The sequence below is a fragment of the Myotis nattereri genome (genome assembly GCF_964212035.1).
Source record: "Myotis nattereri genome assembly, chromosome: 5".
Classification (NCBI taxonomy): domain Eukaryota; kingdom Metazoa; phylum Chordata; class Mammalia; order Chiroptera; family Vespertilionidae; genus Myotis; species Myotis nattereri.
Window position 1 is genome coordinate 33,071,100 of NC_138080.1, and position 23,026 is coordinate 33,094,125.

The 23,026-nt window shown below is 43.3% G+C and overlaps 1 protein-coding gene across 1 annotated transcript in view; it reads right to left on the minus strand.

Moving 5' to 3' along the window:
* Positions 1-22,271, minus strand: part of LOC308518900 (bifunctional epoxide hydrolase 2-like) — a 63,327-nt gene extending 41,056 nt beyond the window's left edge. The window contains exons 1-4 of the mRNA XM_081090694.1: positions 22,022-22,271; positions 8,085-8,169; positions 3,124-3,283; positions 1,788-1,978 (exon numbers count right to left, since the gene is read on the minus strand). Of these exons, the coding sequence (XP_080946820.1) occupies positions 1,788-1,978; positions 3,124-3,283; positions 8,085-8,169; positions 22,022-22,122 (537 nt within the window). The 5' untranslated portion in view covers positions 22,123-22,271. The remainder of the gene's footprint in view (positions 1-1,787; positions 1,979-3,123; positions 3,284-8,084; positions 8,170-22,021) is intronic.
* Positions 22,272-23,026: the final 755 nt, after the last annotated feature.

The window sequence follows — 23,026 nt, forward strand, 5'->3', positions numbered from 1 at the left end:
GGCCATCCCACGGTGCACCAGCCACTTGGGGTGGGACTTCGGGACTTGGGCAGTCACATGGTGCAGGGGGAGGGGTCCCGGGTCTCGCGCAATTTCACACGACAGATCACTAGTTTTACAATAATGAGATAAAGAATGATTTTTCTCTCCATGTAACTTTACTCTTAAAATTAAAAACATTTAATTACAGAAGAATCACATAAACACACAGATATATGTGTTCCCACATACACCTACTGATTTCAGCCTGAATTCTGAAGCTGTGAGAAGATTAAGGAAGAATATAAACTATCAAAATGACATTAAAATTCATCTAGAAAGATCAACACATGTGAATCAACAAAAAAGTATGTCTGGAAAAGAACTGTAATACATGCAGATAAGTAAACAAAGCTATAAAAGCTTAAAAAGTAAAGTCTGGTACTAATAAAGAAATGAACCAAAAAATAATAATCAATGAGATAGAAGAGAGTCTAGGAATAGACCCAAATACAAATTACAGTTTAGCTTCTAATAAGAGTGTCATGTCTAATCAATGAAGAAAAAGATTATTTAAAGATTATTTAGCTACTAGAGGCCCGGTGCACAACATTTGTGCACTGGGTGGGGGGGTGTCCCTTAGCCCAGCCTGCACCCTTTCATGGTCCAGGACCCCTCGGGTGATGTCCTTAGCGCTGCCGCAGAGGCAGCAGCAAGAGAGGCTCCTGCCACCACCGATGTGCTCGCCAGCCGTGAGCCCGGCTTCTGGTTGAACAGCGCTCCCCTGTGGGGGAGCTCCTGCATTGAACATCTGCCCTCTGGTGGTCAGTGTGTGTCATAACAACTGTTCGTTCCTCTGTTTGGTCAATTTGCATATTAGCCTTTTATTATATAGGATTTTACCAGTTTGAGGGGAAAAGTGGATACTCCATATCTTACTTCAAAATAAATTTTGAATGGATTAAAGGTTTAAATTTTAATAAAAATAAAGGAGCAAGAGGTTCTTAGGACAGTAGAAGAAAGCATGGGTGCATTTATTTATAATCTTGAATTAGAGCAAGCCTGGACTTGTAAGCAGCTCCTTCAACCCCAAAGCCATAAATGAAAATACATTTACTTATGTGCATACAAAAATTTAGAGCATTGTTATAATGCTTAACCCAGGGACTGAGGAGAGCAGAAGCAACGTTTTAGAGAAAGACCTTCCTGGTTTCATTGAGCCTGAGAAGGATTCCCAATAATGGAACTCAGGGTTTCATTGGATCAGGTGTGGGTGAGGTGGGGCCAATAAGAAAGAGTCAGAAATGTCAGGGAAAGGAATTTAATCTTGGTCCAATCACCTTTTTGAAAATTAGAGTAGGGGAATACAATGCAAAAAATATTTCAGAATAGGTCAGGATTAAGGGGTGCAGGGGTGCTTGGAAGACTGTTGCAGTATTCCTGTTCACCCTTTGGTGGGGTGACCCTGACTAACCTGTGGCTTTGGGAAAATCTCTCAGGGTTGACCTGTTTTTACAGGTAAACTGAGGCAGCTGGTCTAGAAGTTTTCAATAATACCTATTTTGATCAAGGTCCTATAAAAGCCACAGAGAGGGGTCAGATGCTTATCTTTGGTAGAACTTTCTAGAAATGATGGGTAAAAAGTCCTTTAGAAGACCTGGCCTGAGAGAAGTGGAACCTGCCACTGGACCTACAACCTTCCTGCCAGGCCCCAGATAACCCCAGCCTGCTCACTCCTCCTCCATTTTTCTTTTTGGCAATATCTCTAGAGCATTCTTTCCCAGTGAAAGGAAGCATCTACTATGTACCTCATTGGGGCTGGCCTTCAAGGTGTCCAACATAAATTTGTAGATCTGAGGATCAGGCTTGGCCATTCCAATCCGACATGACTCTATCAGGAAGTCAAAGTGTGGTCTCAGTTCACACATCAGCTGGGCCAGGCTTCTCCTCTGGGTGCTGTCATCCAGCCAGTTGTTGGTGAGGATGCAGGTTTTAAACCCTGAGCAAGAAGTCACCAGTGAATGGACCAGCTATAGAACTTAGTCCCGAGAAGCTCTGCCTGGAGCCAAGTAGGGTTCTACTAACTTACATCAATCTTCTGACACTGGGAAAGAATCATCTTCCCCCTTAAGCACCTCCTGACACAGGGACACGAGAGTGAACCCATTGTGTATATTAAGGGCTTTCAGAAGCCCAGATGGAGATGCTGCATCTGCCTCCGGACTGTTCCTCCAGTATACCTTCCAGTCTGTGTTATGCAAAATCTGCTCAACTGCATTTCAAAACACCTGCTTTGGCTTTCAGAGACTGATTCCTATTTCAAAATGCAAACAGAGACAGCAGTGCCCCCGGGCTTTCTCTGCCTAACCAGATGGAGCAAGAACCCCAAGATACTGGAGACGAGACACAGCTGAGTCGATGGTGTGACACTTCCCACATGATATGAGTGAGAAATATGGGGTGGCTTAGCCACAGTGAGGCAAGTCTACTGATAAGTGGGTGGGATGATTTCAAATACGCTCATGAAGATTTGGGCTCTGACATTAAATAAATCGCCATTGAATGAACATGATCTCATGTCTTAGCCCAGTGGTTGGCAAACTCATTAGTCAACAGAGCCAAATATCAAGAGTACAACGATTGAAATTTCTTTTGAGAGCCAAATTTTTTAAACTGTATAGATAGGTACATTGTTATTAACTTAATTAGGGTACTCCTAAGGCTTAGGAAGAGCCACACTCAAGGGGCCAAAGAGCCGCATGTGGCTCACGAGCCGCAGTTTGCCGACCACGGTCTTAGACCATTTGACACCATCTGAATCCAGATCATCCAACTCATAGCTCATCACTGTGATAAGAGGTTGGGTCATTCAGGTCATTACTAATGTCACCAGAGGGAGAGAATTTTGCTCACAAGGCAGTCTCTGGTAAAAGTCGCTTTATTAAATTCAATTCTTTCATCTTCCCAGCAATTCTGATAGTGCTGCTTTTTGCCATTTGGTATAACTTACTTTGGGACTATGTTTTAAGGACAGTTTTCCATCAAGGCCCAGACGATTTGTGACCTCAAAACACATTTAGATGTACCCTCTACCAAGGGTTCTGGTGTGGTTGGGTCAGAATACGGCCAGTATTAGATCCTTACCCTTCTTTCTGAGAGCGAGAACCGCCTGAAGCATGGGTTGGTTGATCTTCCTTGCTGAAATGGCCTTGCCAAAGATCTGACTAACAGAGAAATTCTCAGGGAGGCTGATTCCAGAATCTTCGGCGTGTTTCTTATAGTCTTCTTCCAGGAGTGACACCCACTGTAAAAGTAAATTGTCCAGGGACTGTCAGTTGGTACAATCACTTGGAAAAGCTTTTGACAGCATTTACTAAATCTGAATATGCATTCCTTGTGATTCAGCAACTTCACTCCTGGACACATACATTGCAGGAAATGGAAATGTCTACATGTGTTCACTAAAAGATGTACAAAAATGTTCATGGAAGCATTATTCCTAAGAGCACCACACTGGAAAATACTCAAATGCCCCTCTATGGGCTGAATTGTGCCCCCTCCCCTTTAAATTCTTGTTGAAGTTGTAATCCCCAGGACCTCAGAATGTGACTGTCCTTAGAAATAGGGTCTTTAAAGAGGTGATTAGGGTAAAATGAGGTCATGGTTTGACCCTAATCCATTCTGACTGGTGTCCTTATAAAAACAGGAGATTAGAAAACAGATACACACAGAGGACGGGCTGTGAGGACACAGGGCGCAGATGGCCATCTAATGCCAAGGAGAGAGGCCTCAGAAGAAACGAACCCTGTGGATACCTTGATCTGGGCTACTGGCCTCCAGAGCTATACTATACATAGTCTTCCAACCTTTCCCTCCCATTCTTTCTAGAACATACTCTAATCAAACATTCACCTCCACATTCCAGAAACTTGTCTCATCAAGGTTACCAATGACCTTGTTGCGTTGCTATATCTAACGGGAACTCAATGTTAGATATTTTCATTTTACTTGACCTATCAGCTGCATTTGACACAGTTGATAACACTCTTCATTTAAAACTTGATAACCTGCCATGGCTGGGTGGGTCAGTTGGTTAGAGCATCATCCTAATATGCCAAGGTTGTAGGTTCAATTCCTGGTCAGGGCACATACAAGAATCAAGCAATGAATGTATAAATAAGTGGCACAACAAATTGATGTTTCTCTCTCTCCCTCTCTCCCTCCCTTCCTCGCTCTCTGCAAATCAAATAAAAATTTTAAAAAGCAAATAAAACTTGATAACCTCTTGGCTTTTAGGACTCCACACTCTCTTAATTTTCTTCTTTAATGGAGATGCATTATCCATCTCTGACTGCTGTGTCCTTCTCACCAACCTGACCTTTAACATCAGAGTACCCAGGACTCTGGCTCCTTCCATTTATGCTCTCTTTCTCCATGATCATATTAAGTCCAATGGTATGAAAAATACCATCTACCTGATGTAAATATATATATACACATTTATTCAACCTGGACCTCTTCCTTGAACTCTGAGTTTGTATATCCAGCTGCCTATTCCACATCTATTTGGATATCAATGAACATTTAAAATTAAAATATCCCAAATTGAGTACCTGATTTCCCCACCCCCACAGCCATCATCCCTCTTCCATTTAAGAGCAAACCATACTTCCAGTTTGCTTTGGCCAGAAGCCTGAGTCATCCTTAACTTCTCTCTCATGCCTCTCATTCAATCCATCAGGAAAACCTGTTGAATCTACCATCAAAATAGTCCCGGAATTTGACTATTTTTTACCACTTCTACCAATACTACCTTAGTTTAAGCCACCATTATCTTTCTCCTGGATTTTCTAATAGCTTCCATAAGTAGTCTTTGTACAATAATCTTGGCCTTCTTGATCTATTCATATAATAGCCAGAGGAGGTTTTAAAAATATACATCAGATAACATCACTTTGCTGGTCAAATTCTCCCAATGCCTTTCCATCTCACTCAGGGGAAAAGCAGAAGAAAAAAGAAGCAGAATGGAAAAAGAGATTGAAGTATAGTCATACAACGGAATATCATATGGCAAAGAGAATAAAACTACCTACAACTTCATATTTATAATTTTCATTAATATAATGTTGAAGGAAAAGAGACAGATAAAAAAGAGTGTGTCTACATGATTCCATTTACATGAAGGACAAACTAAGCAGAAGTAATCTATAAGGTTAGAGTCAGGATGATAGTCTTAGAGGGCTAGTGTGAAGAAGGGGCTTAAGTGGGGTAACCATGCTGCTGATAACGTTTTATTTATTTATTTTTAATCATTTTTATTGATTCTAGAGAGAGAGGAAGGGAGAGGGAGAGAGAAACATTGGTGAGAGAGAGAGAGAAACATTGATCGGCTGCCTCTTGCACGCCCCCTACTGGGGATCAAGCCCAAAACCCAGGCATGTGCCCTGACCAGGAATTGAACCATTGACCTCTCATTGCATGGGACAACACTCAACCAACTGAGCCACACCAGCCTGGGGCTAATGTGTTATTTCTTTCCTGGGTGCTGGATACAAGGGTGTATTCCGTTTGTGAAAACTCATCAAGCCATATACTTTCTGTACTTTTTATTTCTACAATATTATACATAAAAATTAAAAGATGATACATTCCTAAGGTTTCTATCTATATATAAAAGCCAAAGCAACCTTTACAACTGAATGACCAGAACGACTAGTCGACCAGTCGCTATGAAGCACACTGACCACTGGGGGCAGATGCTCAATGCAGGAGCTGCCTCCTGGTGGTCAGTGTGCTCCCACATGGGGAGCACCACTCAGCCAGAAGCTGGGCTCATGGCTGGCCAGCATAGCTGCGGCAGTGGGAGCCTCTCCTGACTCTGCGGCAGTGCTACCAAGTGGCAGGTGGCAGGTGCAGGGGGTTGTGATGAGTGTAAGCAGCATAGTGACGGCTTGGGCTCCTCCCTGGCCGCCTGCTGCTTGGCGACTGCTACACCCCTTGGGGGATATCTGACTGCCGTTTAGGCCCAGCCTGTGGGGATCTGGCCTGAACTGGCAGTTGGACATCCGCCGAGGGTCCTGGATTGCAAGAGGGCGCAGGCCAGGCTGAGGGCCCCCTCGCCCGCCCCCCCCCCCCCCCCGCCCAGTGCACAAACCTGTGCACTGGGCCCTACAGACTTTTTAAAAGATAAATGGAACCCAAGTAGCCTTTATCTTAGTATAACTGGTTTTTCAGACCTCCTCCTCTAACTTATTCATGTTTCCTAGGAACTACACACAAGCTAAAAAAGACTAAATGGGTGTATGATTTTCACTGCAATTACTAGAATTCTCTCTATAATATCTATGTTTGTTGAAAATATATAGTACTTCTTTCTTTCCTTACTTTTCAACAGTATTACTGCAGCTTTTTATTGATTCAAGCTTACTAACATTTATTCCCAATATCATTCCAGTTTTCATTCACTAGTTGCCACAATCCGTGTGTGTGTGTGTGTGCGTGTGTGTGTGTGTGTGAGTGTGTGAGAGAAAGAGAGAGTTTTAAAGTGCAATTCATTATACTCCACACACTAAGACCACATTTTCCTTCACAGAAAAAGTGGGCTCTTGCTTCCTATTACAGTAAGCCCCAAGTTCTCTGACTTACAAGTGGCTGTAAGTCATAAAATTTTTTAAAAATATAGATGGTTTTATCTGTGTATTTATAGAGTAGATTCTCAATAGCCTTTCTTCTTTGAGGCACAAATAGAGAATTCAAATGGTTTTCAATCCTGATTACATTGTTAAAAAATAATTGAGGTTGTAATAACAGTAATAACTATTATTTTTTGAGCACTTACTCTGCACCAGGAACTATGCTAAGCACTTTTCAAGCTTAATAACAACCTGTAAAATTGATAGTATTATCTCATCTTATAGGTGGCAAAACTGAGACTGTGAAAGGTTTAAGCAAGTTGCTGAGGTCACTCAGTCTATAAGGAGGAACTATGGTTCAAATCCTGATCTCTGACCCCACAGTCCACACATAATATAGTTATTAGTTAACAACCCTCCCCAGTGGCAATATCTGAAAATAGCTACTCCAATGATGACCACTATAAAAAATAAACAGAAAATAATGTGGGTTGGCAAAGACATGAAAAAATTAGAACCTTTGTGCACTGTTGGGGGAGAATGTAAAATGGTGTAGCAGCTATGGAAAACAGCATGGTGATTCCTCAAATACTAAAAATGGAACTCTCATATGATCCAGCAGTTTCATTTTTGTATATATATATATATAACCAGAAAAAATTGACATCAAGGTCTCAAACAGATATATTAATAATACACCCATGTTTATAGCAGCATTATTCACAATAACACAAAGGTGGAAACAACCCAAGTGTCCATCAACGGATGAATGAGTAAACTAAATGTGGTATATATATTAAAATACAAATGGAACCTAATTAGCATTTATCACAGTATAATTCCCTCCTATGAGGTAGCACATCATGTCCCCTGCTACACCACAGATGAACCCTGAAGACCTTATGCTAAATGAAATCAACCAGTTACACAAAGACAAATATTGCATGATTCCACAAACATAAGGCACCTGCAGTAGCTAAATACATAAAAAGAGAAAGTTCAATAGCAGTTACAGGGTGAGGAGAGAGAAAAAGAAAGCTATTGTTTAATGGGTATAGAATTTCAATTTTGCAAGATAAAGAGTTCTGGACATGGATGGTATGCAACATGAATATACTAACAACACTGAACTGTATACTTAAATATAATCAAGTTGGTAGATTTCATGGTATGTACATTTTACCACAGTTTTTTTAAAAAGCTACTTTGGCTATTGTAACTCCCTGGCACAGACCTTGAAAAGTTTGGAAATTCCCCAGTCATTGAGGTATGTCTCTCTGCTTGGCCCCAAAAGACAATAACCCAGTCTAAAATGTTCCTTTTGTGTGTCTTTGGGCTTCCAGCCCGTCTTGTGAGTTAAAGGCATAAAGGGGTACATGGGTAAAGCAGACACGGCTCTGCCCTCAAAGGGGCATGGTCAGTGCGGGAGATGGGCACGTAGGCACTGAATGTCTTCTCAAGGGTGTCCCTTACCTGGGAAAACGTGATCTCTCCCCTCATGAGACGGAAACTGGAACTATCCGGGTCTCCTTTCTTGAAAACTTCATTGAGAAAGCCTCTGAAAGACAAATGTCATAAATGTCCAGGGACTTCATCACAGTGGCAAATGGGGACAGACACTATTTAGATCCGTGGTAGGCAGTTAGACAGACATGAGCAGAGCAAGGATGATGCTGGAGCTGAAATACACCTGATGCCTACATGTATTTACTGAGGGTCAGAACCTCAGTGTCCTGGGGGCTTAATGCTTAAGGGCTATTCTCTGGCCCCCATGTTCATTCCCTCTCTAGGTGGGGGCGGGGGTCTAACCCACATGACTAGCAACATGCCAGGGGAGGACAGGTCAAAGGAGGCTCCGAACACATGACCAGCAATACAAGGTCAGGGGTCTAAACCTCATGACCAGCCATATGCTAGGGGAGGAAAGGCTACCCTGAGGGCAAAGTCCTGATTTTCCCAGTTTTTCCCATTGCTGGGCACCTGGGGCTTTCCACCCTGGTGACCTTCTGTACATGGCTGTTGTCTTTGCTCTGCTCATGTCTGTCTAACTGCCCACCACAATGTACATGTAATGAACAGTATGGTTAGGAGTTGCTAAAAGAGACACACCTTAAAACTCCTCATCAAAAGAAAATAGTTATAAATAAAATACTGATTTTAGTTTTCAATAAAATTGGAAATTTAGCAATCATGTTTTGTTGTAGTAAAACATACATGACATAAAACTGACCATTTTAACCACTTTTAAAGATATATATATATTTTTATTGATTTCAGAGAGGAAGAGAAAGGGAAATATCAATGAGGAGAGAGAATCATTGATCAGCTGCCTCCTGCATGACCCCAGTGGGGTCCAGCCCGCAACCGGACCATGTGACGGGACTGGGAATTGAACTTGACATCCTAGTTCATAGGTCGATGCTCAACCACTGAGCCACACTGTCCGGGCACATTTTAACCACTTTTAAGTGTACAGCTCAGTGGCATTAAGTAATACATCTGCATTGTTGTGCAACCATCACCACATCCGTCTCCAGAACTTTTTCATCTTCAAATCTTTGCCAACCTGAAACTCTATACACATTAAACCATAACTCCCCATCCCCCCTCCAGTAAATCAGATTACATTGCATATATTTCGCAACCTCCTCAGGCTCCCGCAAATCATTAACTATATATGAAATGTAATCTCACACTGTTAACTACAATAATCTATTAGTGACTTTCACACAACTGAACAATTGAAACTTACGATTATATCTAAAACTCATTACCTGTCCCCCAAAGGGATTCTTCACATATTGAATGCATACATTCATAGCTGATAATGTATTGGGCAGAGCAGCTGAAAGCAGCAAATCTGTCCTATGATAAACTGAAGGCAAAGTAATTTACCCTCCTAGGGGAATATTTTGGTATGAGTGAGTGGGGGAGGCTGGAAGGAAGGAAAGCTAAACAGACCTGGGTGTGGCAGTGTGGGGCAGAAGACCAGTGTTGTTTCCACCCCAACTGGCCAACAACAGGTGAGTGTACTGCAACTCAATGCTGCCAAGAGTCAGCACAGACCTGTGGACAAAAAGGGGCCACATACTAAACCTGACAAGCTCAGGGGAGGCCTGGGTGGTGGCCTTACAAACTCAGACACCTAAAATAGCCACATAGGATGATCTGAAATTGAAAACTTTTTAACCAAAAACAGTGCATGGTCTATATGACAAACCTACAGCCAACATTATACTCAATGGGAGAACACTAAAAGCATTTTCCTTAAGGTCAGAAACAAGACAAGGATGTTAGCTTTCACCACTCTTTCCACTGGAAGTCCTAGCCACAGAGATCAGACATGAAGAAAAAATAAAAGGCATCCAAATTGGAATGGAGGAAGTAAAACTGTAATTATTCACAAATGATATGATATTGTACATAGAAAACCCTAAAGACTCCAAAAAACAAAACCAAAAACCCAACCCTGCTACATATAATAATGAAATTCGCAAAGTAGCAGGATAGAAAATTAACACCTGGAAATCAAGGGCATTTTTTTGTTGCTTTTTTAAAATTAAATCTTTATTGTTCAGATTATTACAGTTGTTCCTCTTTCCCCCCCCCCCCCCATAGCTCTCCTCCACCCAGTTCCCACCCGACCCTTTGTCCTTACCCCTCCCGCTGTCCTCATCCATAGGTGCACGATTTTTGTCCAGTCTCTTCCTGCACCCCCACACCTCTTTCCCCCCAAGAATTGTCAGTCCACTCCCTTTCCATGCCCCTGGTTCTATTATATTCACCAGTTTACTCTGTTCATCAGATTTTTTATTCCCTTGAATTTTAGATTCACTTGTTGATAGATATGTATTTGCTGTTCATAATTTTTATCTTTACCTTTTTCTTCTTCCTCTTCTTAAAGGTTACCTTTCAGCATTTCATATAATGCTGGTTTGGTGGTGATGAACTCCTTTAGCTTTTTCTTATCTATGAAGCTCTTTATCTGACCTTCAATTCTGAATGATAGCTTTGCTGGATAAAGTAATCTTGGTTGTAGGTTCTTGGTATTCATCACTTTGAATATTTCTTGCCTGCATAGTTTCCGTTGAGAAATCAGCTGACAGTCGTATGGGTACTCCCTTGTAGGTAACTGACTGTCTTTCTCTTGCTGCTTTTAAGATTCTCTCTTTTTCTTTTGCTCTTGGCATTTTAATTATGATGTGTCTTGGTGTGGTCCTCTTTGGATTCCTTTTGTTTGGGGTTCTCTGCGCTTCCTGGACTTGTAAGTCTATTTCTTTCAGCAGGTAGGGGAAGTTTTCTGTCATTATTTCTTCAAATAGGTTTTCAATATCTTGCTTTCTCTCTTCTTCTGGCACCCCTATAATTCAGATGTTGGTACGCTTGAAGTTGTCCCAGAGGCTCCTTACACTATCTTCATATTTTTGGATTCTTTTTTCTTTTCCAGTTGGGTATTTTTTGTCTCTTCGTATTTCAAATCTTTGACTTGATTCTTGGGATCCTCTTGTCTGCTGTTGGATCTCTGTATATTATTCTTTATTTCCGTCAGTGTATGCTTAATTTCTAGTTGGTCTTTTTTTATATCCTCCAGGGTCTCACTAAATTTATCAGCGATTTCCAGAAAATTCTTGAAAAACCTTATAACAGTGGTTTTGAACTCTATATCCAGTAGTTTTCTTTCCTCCATTTCTGTCATTTGTGACTTCTTTGTCTCCACATTTTTTATGCTTCCCTGTGTTGGTAGAGTGGCTTTGTGTGCTAGGTGTCCTATAGGGCCCAGTGGCTTAGCCTCCCCAATTACCTGAGGTGGACACTCTTGGTGCACCCCTTTGTGGGCTTTGTGCCCAGTCTTGTTGTAGTTAAGCCTTGATTGTTGTAGGTATCACTGGGAGGAATTGACCTCCAGGCCAATTGGCTGTGAGAATCAGCTCTGTCTAAAGTGGGAGAACTTCTGTGCTGAAGACACCCTTCCAGGGCAAGACTTGCTTCAGTGGGGCTTTGGTGCTCACTGAGTCGGCCCCCTGAGTGTGTCCCTTATGGATCTGAGGAGTTGTAATCTGGATGGTCCCACTCTGACCACTGGGTACACTGGCTCTTGGATTTAAGGAGGTGCTAATTTAGCCTCAGCCTGAGGCTACCCAGCAGGAGCTACGAAGAGATCTGCAGATTCCCCTTCCTTTTTTGGGGTTAGGAGGTGCCCAGATGAGGCCCAGCTATGAAGCAATGCAAGCTGCTGTGGGGCCTTGGGCCTTCTCTTGGAAGTTCTGGGTCTGTCTGGCCCAGCTGCAGTTTGTTAGGTAATTTTCAGATTGCAAAGGGCCAGGGCATTCATATGCAAAAGCTGCGAAGAAGCTTTTTAGTTTGATGTAGTCCTATTAATTTTCTCCTTTGTTTCCCTTGCCCTCGGAGATGTACTGGCAAACATACTGCTACAAGAGATGTCTGAGATTTTGCTGCCTATGGTTTCTTCTGAAATTTTTATGGTTTCAGGACTTACATTAAAGTCTTTTATCCATTTTGAGTTTATTCTTGTGTATGGTGTTTCTTTGTGTTTTTTTTGTGTGGTTTTTTTTTTTTTTTTTGCATGTACCTGTCCAATTTTCCTAACACCATTTATTAAAGAGACTGTCTTTACTCCATTGTATGTTCTTGCCTCCTTTATCAAATGTTGAGCATATGGCCATTATACTCGATGGCCTGGGTCAGTTTCTGGGGTCCCTGTTCCATTCCATTGGTCTATATGCCTGTTCTTGTGCCAATACCAGGCTGTTTTGATTACAATGGCTTTGTAGCACAATTTTATATTCCGTATTTTGATCCCTCTTACTTTGTTCTTCTTTCTCGAGATTATGGCAGCTATTTGGAGTCTTTTTGGTTCCATATAAATTTTTGAATTATTTGTTGTAGATTTGTGAAATATGCTATTGGTATGTTCATAAGGATTGTGTTGAACCTATAGATTGCTATAGATTTGAGTAGTTTGGACATTTTAATGATGTTAATTCTTCCAACCCATGAGCACAGTATATTCTTCCGTTTGTATCTTCCTGTATTTATTTTTTCAAGGTCCTGTAGTTTTCCAAATATAGGTCTTTTACCTCCTTGATTAAGTTTATTCCCAGGTATCTTATTAAAATTACTAGTAGCCCATTGCGAGATATAGTGCCAGCGCAGGCCGCCCACTGCTTCCATGGGAGCCAGCGGGAACCTCAGCACGCTGCCGGGAGCTGTGCTGCTTCCACAGGAGCCAGGAGGGAGCTGCGCTGCTTCCATGGGAGGCAGGCCTGTCGTCTCCTCTCTGGCTGCGGGCCGGCCCCCTGCCCCTGTCCCTGTCCGCCCCAGTTCCGGGGGTTGGCACACCCCCTGTCTCTGTCTCCATCTCCGCTTCAGGCCTCACCTGAACCTGCAACCTTCTCCTGTCTGGTCGTGACCCCTTAGGGCATCTGGGCCTAATTTGCATATATATATATATATATATATATATATATATATATATATATAAATTTTTTTTTACAATGGTAAATAGCATTTTTTTTAGCTTCCCTTTCTGAGGGTTAATTATTGGTGTATAAAAATGCCATCAATTTCTGGGTGTTAATTTTGTATGCGGCTACTTTGCAGAATTCATTTATTAAATCTAGTAGTTTTTTTGGTGGAGTCCATAGAGTTTTCTAAAATCCTCGTGATGGAACTAAGGTTAAGGGTTGACAGAACCTAGGCTAATGCCAGACTGGAGGAAGAAATGGGTAGCTGGTTTTTAACTTTGGCTTTTCAATTGGAATTGCTTTCTGAGTCTGAAGTGCAGACTCTACAAATCTCAAAACAAAACTGAAATTAACAAGGGAAGTTGTGCCTTCAAGGCCAGCAACTCCCTAAAACCAGCCCTCATTAATACTTCTGGAGAGGTAGGAAGCCTTTATTTGCAAGTACTTTACAGAAATGGGGAGATTTAACTAGATATCATATCTACTTAAAAAGGGTAGGGAACCTTTTTTCTGTCAAGGGCCATTTGGATATTTACAACATCATTCACGGGCCATACAAAATGATCAACCTAAAAATGAGCTGCTGGCCCTAGCTGGTTTGGCTCAGTGAATAGAGCGTCGACATGTGGACTGTGGGATCACGGGTTCGATTCTGGTCAGGAGCTCATGCCCGGGTTGCAGGCTCGATCCCCAGTGGGAGGCATGCAGAGGCAACCGATCGATGACTCTCTCTCATCATTAATGTTTCTGTCTCTCTCTCCCTCTCTGAAATCAAAAATATATATATATATATATATTTTTTAAATGAGCTGCTATATTTGGTCAAACATTTAATTAACTCACCCCTAATGACTTGGCAGGGCTAGACCAAATGATTTCACGGGCCTTATACAGCCTGTGGGCTAGACATTCCCAACCCCCGAGTTAAAATGACTAAAATGCAGTTTTCTTTAGACGCCTAAATTAATTTTCTAACATGCAATATTAGAAAAATGCTGGATCTAAAATTAAACTGAATGGCCCTGGCCAGTGTCTCAGTGGTTAGAGCTTTGGCCCGTGGAAAAAGGGTCGCGGGTTTGAATCCTGATCAAGGGGCAAATATTTCAGTTGCAAGTTCAATCCCCAGCCCTGGTCGGGCCCATTTGGGAGGTAACCAGTCAATATGTCTCTCTCACATCGATGTTTCTCTCTCTCTTCCCTCTCCCTCTCTCCTCTCTCCCTTCAAATCTCTCTCTAAAGATCAATGGAAAAAATACCCTCAAGTGAGGACTAAAATAATAATAATAATAATAATTAAATGGAATGAATGGGAAACATATCTTGATTGGGAAATTAGAAACTTCTAGGAGGAGCATGGATAAATTCTTTTTTAAGAAAAAGGAAGAAAATAAATTAATAAGAAATTTTAGAAACTGTCTCTGAACTAAAAAAGGCTTCTGAAGCCAATTCCCCATTCCTGCCCTTCTACAGCGCCTCCACTATACTTGCTCTCTGAGCTCCCTTGTCCTGACTTGCACTCCTTCTCCCTTTTTCCTTCCCCTTCTCTCTATATCTCCTCCACTACCACTCCCTATAGACCTAAGGCAGTGGTTCTCAACCTTCTGGCCCTTTAAATACAGTTCCTCATGTTGTGACCCAACCATAAAATTATTTTCATTGCTACTTCATAACTGTAATGTTGCTACTGTTATGAATCGTAATGTAAATATCTGATATGCAGGATGGTCTTAGGCGACCCCTGTGAAAGGGTCTTTCGACCGCCAAAGGGGTCGCGACCCACAGGTTGAGAACTGCTGAGCCCTAAGGGAACATAAAAATAGGAATTCAGACAAAGATAGCCCAAGGATCCTAGCAGCTCCCCCCCCCGCCCCCCCCCCCCCAAAAAAACAGAATAGCTGGTCTCGGGCAGAGAGAAACCAGAAATTGTTCCCCTATTTTCTCCGGGACCCTGATGGGTTCGCAAAGAAACCTGATTAAACTGTTAGAACATGGAACCCTGGCCACTCTCACCTATACTAGTTGATACACCTACCGGCTTCTGGGAGCAGAAGCCACAGAAGGACTAAGGAAGGCTCACAGGAAAGCTCCTGCAGAGGCCTGTCCACCTGGAAGACCATCGGAAACTGACAGGGGATTTAGAAAAACACACAAACAGAAGCAATCAGAGGGCGCCTCTGAGGACTGTGACCAGGCATTTCCCCCTCTCTTTACTAACAGTTTAGGAGAAATTAAAATTACTTTTAAAAAGCCCTTGAAATACTGGAGCTACTTTACCGGTTCCTGACCACACCTAACTAAGCCGGAGGAAAGCTTCTGTGCACTTTATAGGGAGATCGGATCATACTAACTGAGAAAATAATGATTTCAAAGCAAACCTCCCTCCACAAGAGGAACTGAGCGTTCATTACAGGATGTTCCAATGCAACTTCAGGCCTTTTCCAATCACCAATATCCTTTATGCACAAACTGGAATTTAGCCCAGTACAGAAGATTACTTTTAAAAAGTGGCTTACAATTCCATGCACAAGCCCCTGTAGTTCTCCTATCCTTCAGGTAAAGAAACCAAATGGAAAAAGGTGGAGAAGCGTATGAGCTCTCAGAGCTATAAATAAGACAGTTATTCCCAGATATCCTGTGGTTCCAAATCCACATACCTTATTATCAGCCATTTCTGGAGACTGCCAATATTTTTTAGTAACAGATTTATGTAGTGACTTTTTCATTGTTCCAGTAGAAAAAGACAGTTAATACCTCTTTGCTTTCACCTGGGAAGACTACAAGTTTACTTGAATAGTAATGCCCCAGGGATGTACAAAGAGTGCTACTGCGGACGAAAGGGGCCACCTGCTAACCTGACAAGCTCATGGCAGTCTTGCAAACTCAGAGACCTAAAGTAGCCACAAAGGATGGTCTGAAATTAAACTTTAACTAAAAGAAGTTGTGGTGGGAGTTACATCCTAGGCTGGTATCTACACTGACAAGGTCAACCGTTACCTTAACTGAGCCTATCTGTCTTTTTGCTCCTATAATAACATTAGAGGCCCGATGCATGAATTTGTGCACGGGGGGGGGGGGGGTGGGGGTGGGAGGGAGCGTCCCTTGGGGTGGCCTGCGGGGATCGGGCCCCAGCTTGCGGCCCCAGCCTCGCAGCCCCAGCTAGCACCCCAAGCCTCTCAGCCCCACCTAGTACCCCGCCATGGCCTGGCACTGCCCCCTTACCTGCTCCACCAACCCGCCTGCTGGGCGATCTACAACAACAGCCTTGACCTGGTGCCACCTGTTCACCTGCTCCACCATTCCACCGTCGTCCCGCACTCATTGGGTCCCATCGGGGCTGGCAGCTCCTCCACTGCCAGCCACTACCAGCGCTGTGTAGCCGATGCCCGCCATGTTCCACACCGCCCCTGGTGGTCAGTGCACGTCATAGCGAGCGGTCAAATGACAGCGGTCAAACTCTTGGTCAAATGACAGCCCGAGGGGACAATTTGCATATTAGGCTTTTATAATATAGGATACCCTTGAAATGTCTGGGTATCTTGTAATTTCTCTTTTTTGGGTGCCAGGACAGATAACACAAATCATCATGTTAATTGTTCCTGCATCAACCTAAGTTATGTGTCTATCATTTTGCTTTTTATCTAATTCCAAGGGTTCCCCCCTACCCCCCACTTTGCTTTCTCCCACCTCTCTAATCTATCACCAGTGGATTTCAAGTAACCCACCTACGTCCCTTCCTTTGATTGCAATGTACAAGTTTAGATGTAACCTGCCATTCTCTGGAGCAATATCTCAGTTTGTCGAGGTTCTGCTTCCTGGCAATTGTCAACAGACTGGCTCAAATAAACTCACAAAAATTCTTTACAGGTTTGAGTGGGTTTTTGTTTTTTTTTTACGTTAACACTACCTATTGTCTTAGATACTAAAATCTAATTTAAATGATGTTAAATTTTCTAGAGCATCCATTCTCATCCAATGTGTGGATGATTTAGTTTTATGCTCTAGAAAATTACTAGACTCCCCAAAGGACACAATTTACTTACTACAACAGCTAGCTATAAAGGGACATGGCTCTGACTCAGTCTATCACAGGCAAAATACTTCAGTTATCTAGTATCCAAAAATGGGCTGCTAATGAACCTTGAGGAACTGTATCTTGTCCTCTTCTGAAAACAAGAAAGTAGCTTAGAGGATACCTGGGTTTGACTAAGTATTGTCATAATTGGGTCCCAAATTTTTCATGAATGGCCCTGCCTCTGTATATCTTATTAAAATCAAATTGACCTGATATAATTCAGTGGCACCCAGAAAATAAACAAGCTATATAATCTCTAAAGAATTATTTAAAACTTCCACTCTGGACACCTTAATTATAAACTTCTAACTTTTTATACGTAGTAATGAAAGAAAGGTATTTCTTTCATTATTACGTATAAAAACTATAGCGATCATAGATCTACAGGCTATAATAGCAACTAGACTCAGTAGCCAAAGGGCTCCCTCCCTGCATGACAGCCATTTATGCTGTAGACATATTATGCAAACAAACAAACGCAAAAGATAGTCATGGGCTCTCCTTTATGTTCCCCATTATGTTAAATCTCCACTGAATTCTCATCACATTTTACATTTCTGTCAGCCAACTGGCTCTGCCTTCTGCACCTAATCTCATTTAAACTTCATGTAACAGTCTTAACCCAGCACCTTTGCTACTTTCTTTGCAGGATAAAGACATCCACAATGGCATTTTGCTTACCAACCACCTTCTTATTCCTAGCAATGGTTTATAGGAAACTCCTTAATAATGCTGACTTAATTTGGTTTACAGATGGAAAAGATAAGCAGGAATGTTACCAGGCTGGATATGCAATAACTTCTATGGTGGACATCATTAAAGGTTGTTATTTACCTGAATAAAATGTCCAACAAGCCTAATTATTCTAACTCAGGCTTATCCAGCGGCCAAAGATCAAATAGCCAATGTTTACAGTGACAGTAGCTATGGAAAACAGGCTGCAAAATTGTTAGAGGCAATACAGAAATTAAAATAGTTGGCAATTATCAAAATTCCAGGACTTCTAAAGCTGCCCCCATGAAAGCAAAAGGAAATTATTTAGCTGATGCTGCAGCTAGATTTGTTTTACCATTACAAAGGGAAATGGACGGAGGTTCCATATAGCCCAGCTTTTATGGCTCTCAGAGGCAGCCCTAAGCTTGTACTGTCTGTAAACTAGAAACACGTACCCAGATGATGGAAAGAAACATTCCAATAATGGGTGAGTGGATTTGCCTGTCCGTTGCCAACATTTGGGTGCAGCCTAATTGTTGAGGTAAAAAAAACAAACAGAAACAACCTCAGCCATATCTGAGCAAATCCATTTAATTTATTTCAACTATTTCTTCCTAAATTAGTAAGTTTGATAAAAGTGATTGAATATCTGGGTATTTTGAAATGACATGGAAAGCTGAGACGCTGACGGTTAGGGCAGTCTTAAGTTGGCCTGCTCCGGTTTGATCGAAGAAAGGCTGTGAGTGGAATTGGTGCTGTTGGTGAATGTCCTGTGCTTTATTGGAGGTGTGCTTCTTGAAAGTGAGTGTAACTGCCAACAGAGGAACCATTTCTAAAGGTTATGCAATATGTTCATAAAAGTCAATCTAGGAAACACTGACTGCTTACTTTGCGGTTATCATTGGAAACTGAGGTTTCTAATAGTTAAAAACTCAAGTAAGTTGGAAAGAAATTACCAGTATATCCTATATGACAAAAGCCTAATATGCAAATTGTCCCCACGATGAGGAGTTCAACTGGAGTTCGACTGTTCCCTATGATGTGCGCTGATCACCAGGGGGCGGTGCGGAACATGACGTGCATCCAGGACACATGCTGCAGCCTCTCGCCAGCTGCCTGGGGGCGGGGATGATGGGGATGGAGGTGTGGTGAAAATGCAGAGTGTCCGCTGAGCTCGCTCTCACTCCCCCTGTTACCCTCCCCTGGGACGTGAGGGCTCACACACCGGGGAAGCCCCCCACCCTCAACCCCCCCATGCTCAGGTGCCAGGCGCCCACCAGAAGCCCACCCTGTACCCGCACATGGCCTCTTCTGGGTGAGCCTGGCCGCAGCCGCCAAGAGTACAGGGTCTGATTGGGCTCCCAATGGGTTTTCACAGGAGCCGGTTTGTGAGGCTGGCTGGCTGGGTGAGAGCGTGCTGCCCACCCAGCTTCCGTGTGGCACCGCTGGGCAGCCCAGAGGCCCACGCTGAGCCCCGGCCTGCGAGGACCAGTCACGCTCACTGCAACTCTGCGTGGGGACTCGGGTGCCGTCACTCAGGTGGCGGGGGGTGTGTGAGGGTCTGGGTGCCCAGGTACTGCCCAGGGCCCAGAGGTCAGCTGGGACCTGCCCTTCCACGCCAGACGCTCACACTTCGATAGAGCCAGGCCTAGGGACCACACCCATGGACGAATTTCGTGTGCCAGGCCTCTAGTAATTTTAATAAAGAAGATATAAAGTATAGAAATGCATTTTTAAGGGAAAAGGAAGAAAGTGAGTTATCCTTGGATTACATGTATAAGATTTATGTGATATGAGTGGTGCATTTTCTGCTTCCAAATGGCATAAATATTTTAGGCATAATATTTTATTAGCCTAAAAAGATTAAAATACTTATATAAATTAAGCAGCATTCTGTGGGCTGAACAAAGTACTTAATATTAAAACCAGTTTAAATTTAATGAATGTCTTTTAAAGTTATTACCACAAAACATGTGTTTGTTTTACTCAGGTTTTCAAAAAAGGCTTATGTTATGGTCTTTTGGTGAAGTTTGACAGCCTTTCAAATTTAAATTTTAAGAGACTTTTTTAACCAAGAGATGACTTTGGGGTATTCCAATGGGGCCTGGAATACCTCAAGGATTTATTCTCTCTCCTTATAAAAGAAAAGTTTTCAAACTAATTAGGCATACTTAATATGCTTGAAGTTACATGGGAAGTTTTGCCAAATAATAACGATGCTCTATATGTATACATATATTTTTTATTACAACAGATGTTCTAGAAATTTCAGCCTGCCCTAGGGAGGAACTTGCAAAAATTCAGAAGCAAATTCAAACAGGGAGCTCTCAGGGGTAGCAAGAGTCAGGCAAGCCAAGAGTAATGGTTCCTTGTGGGGGCATCCCACAGTAGTACTCTGGGTGTTTGGGGTCCACACATTGGGAGTTTATGAATTGCTTCCAATGTTCAAGGCACACTTCTGATAAGCCAGGTATAGCGTTTTTAAAGTCTTGCATATTATTTCTTCTTTACATGTTGAAATTGTGTATTGAATCTAAACAATATGGGCTTTATATTGTTCTTCTTGTTTTTTGTTAATTCTCACCTGAGAATATTTTTCCACTAATTTTTAGAGAGAGTAGAAGAAAGGGGAAGAGACAGAAACAGAAACATCCATGTGAGAGAGAGACATCAATTGGTTACCTCCTGCATGTGAGCTTGCAACCAAAGTACATACCCTTGACCGAAATAGAACCCAGGACCCTTCCGTCTGCAGCCAATGGTCTATCCACTGAGCCAAACCAGTGAGGGCTTTCTAATGTTCTTTTATGTCATTTTACAGTGATTATTATTTACCAAGAGATTACTGTCTTGGAATGTTATATCTTACAGAAAAGCAAAGTTGTTTTTTTAATCAACCGTAATATCTAAGCATTGTGTGATCAAGTTCACCCCTTTGGTAAGCCTGTTTCCACATCTGCGAAAGTGAGGGTTGCTCTAGATTTCCCAACATCATTTGGCTTGGTGTGTTTGCAGACACCAGTCTTTTAGAAATCTTTATAAGAACAGCAGGTTAGCCCTACATGGTTTGGCTCAGTGGATAGAGCGTCGGCCTGCAGACTGAAGGGTCCCGGGTTCGATTCCAGTCGGGGGCATGCAGGGGGCAGCCGATCAATGATTCTCTCTCATCATTGATGTTTCTGTCTCTCTCTCCCTCTCCATTCCTCTCTGAAATCAATAAAAATATATATTTTAAAAAAAGAATAGCAGGTTAAAAGGCCCTGTTGGTCTTTGGCATCACAAGAATCAAGAATTCCTTAGATGGAGCAGAACTCTCAAAGTTTCTACCCTACTACTTGTTCTTGCCAGTAGTTTAGAATTTACTCTTCCTTGGGTGTTGCCAAGGTGATCTTTCTTTTTTTACCTTTTAAAAGAAATATGCTTGCCTTTCCTCTGGCTGTAGGAGTAACATATGTTCATAAGTAGGAAAACTGGAAAATACAAAAAAGTAGACAAATGAAGGAAATCATTCATAATCCCACCTGGGATTAATAATCCCAGAGATATTTGGGGATATGTCTTCCAGACATTTTTCTACATGTAGCTTTTTTCCCATAGTTGAGACCACATTGTATAAGTAGTTTGGCATTTTGGTGGATCTGATCTTTTCACTTATTACACCTAACACGTATTTTCCAATGTCGCTGAAATATTATTCCGAAAGACAGGGTTAGTGGTGCTGCGTACTAGTTTGCCATTTCCCGATGATTGGGTTTTGAAGCTGTTTCTCTAGTTTGCTATTATCAGTAAAACTGCAGGGCACGGAACCTTTTTCTCTTCGAAACCTCAGGACCTTTTCTAAGATCCACTCCATCGCACAGAATCAGGCGGGCAGCGGGCAGCTCCGCGAGTAATTCCTCTCGCTTCAGGAACAGCTTTCTGCCTACAGCCAGCAATTCTGGAGTCCTTGGAGAGGTTTAATTTCTTAACATTTGGGAAGACACTGTATCTGCTTACACGTACTGGTTTAGAGCCGGGTAATCGTTTTAACCTCCTTCCGCGGGGCTCTCAAACGACAGCGCTCTGAACGCAGGGCTGGCCACCCCGAAAGGCAACTTCTAGGCCGGATTCCCGCCCCCTACGGCGCCGGGTGCCCTTACCTGGGCAATGCCAACTCCTCCTCGGCGCGGCCGAGGCCGCTCGCGACCGATGGCAGCGCCAGGACCCCGTCCAAGTCGAACACGACCGCATGCAGCGCCATGGCGGCCCGAGCCTCAGCCTCCCCTGGGACACTCGGCGCTGCAGAAAGTGTGGACGCCTCTGGGCTGCAGACCGCGGGTTACTCCCAGTTCCAGTCCCCCCTGGTCCTCGGCCCCAGTCCCGCCCAGCGCCCTCCGCCCGCCGCGCCCCTGCCCTGGGATTGGCCAGGCCCTCTTATCCTTCGCCCCGCCCCTGCCCTGGGATTGGTCAGCCCCTCTCATCCTGCGCCCCGCCCCCTGCCCCAGCCCCGCCCAGGCGTCCCTCTCAGCCACCACCTCTGCCCTGGGATTGGTCAGCTTCTCGCCCCGCCGCCCGATGGCTCAGGGCTCGCTCCCTGACCCGGTCCCGCCTGGGTCGCGTCCCACTGAGGGCTCCTTGCAATACCCGTGCCCTCACGGACTGGGTTTCCACCGCTTCCAGGCACCCGGAGCCGGGGCTAGAATTGCACTTACGGATGAAACACCTGTTGCCTAAAATTAAAGTCCAAAATACCCCCGCGCTCCCACAGTAACTCCTTGAAAAGAGGGACTCAGATTCTGGAACGTGCGGACCGCTTAATGCGAACTTGGCAGTGTTTCACCCATCTGGGCAGCGCTAGAGAGAAGGGAGGCCGTGTGTGTGTGTGTGTGTGTGTGTGTGTGTGTGTGTGTGTGTGTGCCCTTATAGGCCCAGGGACCATCCCCCCTCCCCTGTCACTAGTTATCTCTTCTAAGGAATTGCATTCCCATACCAACCGCGATGGACTGAATGTGCCCCCCCCCCTCCCCCCTTTCCATGTTGAAGCCCTAATCCCAGTTGGGCTGATATTTGGAGGCGAGCCATTTATTTACTACATTTACTACATTTATTTCTCACAGTTCTGGAGTCTGGGAAGTCCGAGATCCAGGTGCTGGCCAGAAAGGTTT